The sequence below is a fragment of the Branchiostoma floridae genome, chromosome 16, assembly GCF_000003815.2.
Source record: "Branchiostoma floridae strain S238N-H82 chromosome 16, Bfl_VNyyK, whole genome shotgun sequence".
NCBI classification, from domain to species: domain Eukaryota; kingdom Metazoa; phylum Chordata; class Leptocardii; order Amphioxiformes; family Branchiostomatidae; genus Branchiostoma; species Branchiostoma floridae.
The window spans coordinates 12,314,987-12,320,130 of NC_049994.1; the positions used below are offsets into that span (position 1 = coordinate 12,314,987).

A 5,144-nucleotide genomic window follows, 5' to 3' on the forward strand; every position below is an offset into this window, starting at 1 on the left:
AGTCATTTTCCCATCCTTGCGACTGACTATTTGACTGTGACAGAAACGTCAAGTGAGCACGTTTGTCAGGTCTGAAGATGAGGATGTCCCAGGTACGTAACGATCTTCTTGATCAACAACGACAGTTTGCAATTATGGTACTTGATGTTTTTTATCTTATAGCACGTAATATTGCTGACTGTCAAGAGACGGCTTTAGGAAATTATGTTACTAGTTTTAGCATGACACACACGCCGCCACAATTGTGGTCTGCCTTTTGTCTTTTCTTTTCTTTTTAGGCTAACGTCTGAAAAAACAGCCCTATAATGATATTTACCGAAGAAATAAAGCACTGAACACTCGCACTAGTGTGAGTCTACGGAAACAGTATATCTGACAGTCTGTTTATTTGACCTGCAGAATCTTACGCCTGAAACCTACCGTTACGCCCAAACGTCTCAGTATTTTGCTCGTAGTGGAAGAACATTAATACAAACTTTTGTTAACAGGTATATCTTAAACATTTTTCGATGTAATGAAATAGATAGCTAAACGATACGATAATAACAGTTTTCGCCGCACTGAGGGCACTGGTAGTGATAGGATGTAACGTTACACGTTTACGGTGAAAGGCGGAAACGGTTCCATGTATAGATCCGTGCACATACGAACATTGTGAACTTGTTCATCTTAAATTTCTATCATAGCTGAGATAAGAACTTGGAACTGTTACAGACCTTAATACAGAAGATCAAAACTCCCCGTACTGAATTCTGACGACCTTGCAGAAGTTGCAGTCCTACTGAACAAGCGAATACGTTCTACAAACAGCAAAATCTTTACTCCAAAAATTGAAGTTTTCAATTCTGTAAACCGATCATAGGCGTAAGAGGAACGCTATCAATCGTGTGGATTTAAGGGTACACTAGAATCTTTTTTACTCTGCTTCTTCATCTTCTTCCTGGCCCATTTCGTATTCTGCATACCACGACGGCGGCTTCACGGGACGGCTACGACTGGAACCTTCCTGTGGCCGAGTATAACAACAAACCATGAAAGTAAAACTGATTCGACGAAAAAAAAATTAATTTATAACTAAAACATAGACATCATTCATAACTAAGATCATAGTAAAGAGAACTATAGATATATGTAGTTATGCTCACAAGACCACGTATTCTATTGTGTCTGTATTCGCTACACTCTTATTACAATCCAAAATTCTGAATATAGCAAATGTATATAGCAAATGAACCAGAATACCTCCATCAATTGAGTCGGATTGTCCGAATATGATAAACATTATCGAACTGGGAAAAACATTTTGAAAGATTAGATATTGAATATGGAAAAACACATGTGCCTGATACGTACTCTTACGTCTCGTGGCCTAGTAGGGCGCTGGTTTTCTTTCCCTTCTATGCGTTGTTTCTTCCTTGCCTCCGCAAGCTCCTGTCTCTTTCGTTTTCTCTCTTCCTTTTCTGCCAACTTCTTTACACTCTCGGCTTGTTTCTTTTCTTTCTGCAGCCTCTTTTCCAACTCTTTCTGCTCCTTCTCCTCGCGTTTCTTCTTCATCTCTTCTTTCCTTCGTTCTTTCTTTTCTTCCTTTTCTTTCTTTTCTTTCTCTTTCAACCGCATCTCTTCCATTACTTCAGAGTGCGTTAACACTCTACCAGTCAGTCGTCTGTTGAGATTGCAGCGTGATGACTTTTTTGCTGGTGGTATTGGGATGAGGATATCATGCAGTTCCGGTGGGATGAGAGTTTGAATCAACGGACTTTGCAGCGGGTTACAAACTGTACATGCCGCATTACATGTTGGGCAAGCAGTATTGGAAGCACTGGCAGGTGTTCTGTCCTGTTGAGAAGAAGAAGCGGCAGTTGGAGTCATCGCGGAAGGAGTCGCCGTGGTGGACGACGTGGCAGTTGGAGTTTCCGTGGTGGACGACGTGGCCGTGGCAGTTGGAGTTTCCGTGGTGGACGACGTGGCCGTGGCAGTTGGAGTTTCCGTGGTGGACGACGTGGCCGTGGCAGTTGGAGTTGCCGTGGTGGACGACGTGGCCGTGACAGTTGGAGTTTCCGTGGTGGACGACGTGGCCGTGGCAGTTGGAGTTGCCGTGGTGGACGACGTGGCCGTGACAGTTGGAGTTTCCGTGGTGGACGACGTGGACGTGGCAGTTGGAGTTGCCGTGGTGGACGACGTGGCCGTGGCAGTTGGAGTTGCCGTGGTGGATGACGCGGCAGTTGGAGTCGCCGTGGTGGAAGTTGACTCCCCCAACTCCGCTGCAGACATTCTGATCCATTTGTCATCGACGGCCTCGTCATTAAATGGATAAATTCCCGTTTTTGCAAACGATGTCTTGATGATGGCAGGATTGATGGCGTTGTCATAAACTGAACTAAATATGTTAGCAAAGTTCCGTTTTGTAACATGAAACGAGGTGTTCGCTGCCTGCATCACTTCCAGGGTCATTGCCCACTTCTTCTTGAGTGGCGCGAACACACTCACATCAAGGGGCTGGAGGAAGTGGGTCGTGTGAGGGGGGAGACCTAAGATTATAACGTCGTTTTGAATTGCATCCTCTAGCACTCTAAGCGTGATATGACTGTAGTGCTGATCCAGGATAAGGATTACCGGCCTGTCGCTTGTGCAGTGCTTGAGAAAAGATAGCTTGAACCATCTCTCGAACAGCTCATCATCAATGAAACCTGAGTCGGAGTAAGCGTACAATGCGTTAGCAGGTCCGCCCTCAGTGTATTTCCCCCCCGGAAACGCTTTATTATATATGATCATGGGTGGCACTGTCTGCCCTGCCGCTGAGATGCACACAAGTGCCGACACATGGTCACGGCCACCGACTCGTCGTGACGGAGATCTCTTCCAGCCCTTGGGAACAATGACCTTGGACACTTTAGCCGACAAATCCATGCCAGTTTCGTCTGCATTGTAGATAACATGCGGTCTTTTGTCCTTGGCTTTTGCATCCGTCAGAATTTGCTCCAGTCGTTCGAAGTGTTCAAAGACTACGCCGGCTGTGGAAAAGGCCGCTCTTTCCTTGTCGAGTTGATCTGGTGACCTTAAGCTGAGGTCGGGATGGCGGCCTTTAAATCCCTTCCACCATCTCTTCCCGGGGCCGGAGTCCTTGAAGCGAGGTTCTTCTCCCCTTCCTTTGGCACGTTTCTTCTCCACTTCAAAAGCAAGGGCTTTGATCACCCTGACTGTAGGGGGAAACCCCTTCTCTGCCAGATACTTGGCATAGACCACGAGGGCCCCCTCCTCCTCTGGTGAGAGGATGGAGGGTCTGCCCATCCTTTCTTTCGATTTGCCCGTTACTCTGTCATGCAGTGTTGATTGAGGAATACCATATTCCTTTGCTGTATTATTGAGTGTGTTTTCGTCTGTCTCTTCCAATGCTTGTAGAGCTCTATCCATGTCTTCCTGGTTATATTTTTTCCTCCTTGACGCCATCTGACAATGAGACAAATGTCGTTTATGAACTGAGATTTCCCTTCCCAAATAATACACCATCAATCAGATATTAAAAAGAAAATGCACCTCTTTGTTTGTTTGTTTGTTTACTTGTTTGCTCATGACCAACACGACTTAAGTATTTCAACTTGTACTCAACAAATTACGATAATAATACGCGATTAATTCTTTAACCTTGTGGAGTTCGAATTAAATATGGGCATTCAATCGAACGAGAAGTCATGTATAGTGAGAATTTTTATGTTTTCGTTCCCGTGTCACATGTTTCGTTGTCAAAATATAACTTATACAAACGGAAACGTCCAAAGAATAATCCAGAGATGTCAACTTACCGCGACGACATGCGGAAAAGCGCAAAACTGCACGTAACTTGAAGCTGTGTTGTGAGTTGTTGCGAACAGCTGCGAGTCGTCTTGTGTTACGTTCGAATGATCACATGACGAGAATCACGTGATTAGTCAAAATGGCGGATGCAGCGATGGAGTGGAAACAGTGGTCATCATTTTAGCTCCGATTATCCAAGGTAAAGACAAAGACAAGACTCGTCTGTGTTTTCAATGGAAAGTTTAATAAATAACCTTCATGTATGTGGTGACATATTATCACACGATGCATTGTACGAAGTATAATTCAACAGTTTCGAAGACCATGTTCTCAGCAAGTTCCCTCGTCAGCCTGTACGGAAGGCGTGAAACTTGTGCAATTTTTTCGATCTTTATCTACTGGGACTTACGAACTTCAACACATACTTCCGCTTTGCAGTTATTTACAACAAGGTTTAGTCCATAACTAGTTGTACTTATCATGCGCAGCTACCCATGCATGTCTCCGCAACAATGATTTTTAAAACGTTACCGGACATTGGACCTTACCGGACTTTGGACACCCCCCGTTACAAATTTTCACGTACTTTCAACGGACTTCTTCCCGGCGACATGTACATGTATGTACTCCCAGCCGCTAAGTAGATGAAAGACCCTTCCCCATTGGCTGTATCCGAGCTGACCAATCAGGTCATCGCTTCTGCTAAGTGTCGGGCGCATATTGGTTCCCCTCCTAAATTCAATTAGCCACGATGCAAAGCTGCGTCACGCGCGCGGGAACGTCAATGACCATATATGGTGCAACGGATGCACGGGGGGAACGTGACCATATATGGCGACACGCGCGAAATCCGGAGAACCTCGGTGAAAATATACGTAGATACCCCGCCAAATTGGCTTTTAAATCATTTTGAAGTTATTTTTGGCCAAAAATAATACCGGGGTCCTTTTGATAAGTATCTCACACAGTATCATACCAAATTTCAGGCCATCCGGACTTAATACCTGGGCACGGGAGGCAGGAATGTGCAGTATGGTCAGAAAATAACCTAAAAACATCGGATTCCATAAAATCATTGTAAAGGTATCTATCAAAAAACTTTGATTTGGTGACAATAGCGCTGAGAACAATGCCCTCACACCGTGTCATTATTCGTCGTTCATGAATTTGATAACAGCAGATATTCGAACAACACCCGCATTCGCCGGACGACGTTTGCGACGCGTGTTCATGAATATTAATTATTAGAGCAAGCAGGGGTGACGACGTGCACGGCCGCCACCTGGTCCTACAGGTGGCGGGAAGGTAATTACGTCATTTACCATATATGGTGAGACGCTCAGAGGCGGTGA

The 5,144-nt window shown here is 45.0% G+C and overlaps 1 protein-coding gene across 1 annotated transcript; it reads right to left on the bottom strand.

Annotated features, from left to right (window-relative positions):
* Nucleotides 1-227: 227 nt before the first annotated feature.
* Nucleotides 228-3,288, bottom strand: LOC118432777 (histone-lysine N-methyltransferase, H3 lysine-79 specific-like). Its single transcript, XM_035844397.1, has 2 exons — nt 1,354-3,288; nt 228-1,006 (listed from the first exon to the last, which is right to left on the bottom strand). The coding sequence occupies exons 1-2, from the start codon at nt 3,286-3,288 to the stop codon at nt 917-919; spliced, it is 2,025 nt and encodes a 674-aa protein (XP_035700290.1). The 3' UTR covers nt 228-916.
* Between the last annotated feature and the right edge of the window lie 1,856 nt (nt 3,289-5,144).

Coding starts and splice junctions, on each gene's coding strand:
- LOC118432777 (XM_035844397.1), bottom strand. CDS start 3,288: ATGGGCAGACCCTCCATCCTCTCACCAGAGGAGGAGGGGGCCCTCGTG. Junction 1,007..1,353: donor CTAGGCCACGAGACGTAAGA/GTACGTATCAGG, acceptor ACTCGGCCACAG/GAAGGTTCCAGTCGTAGCCG.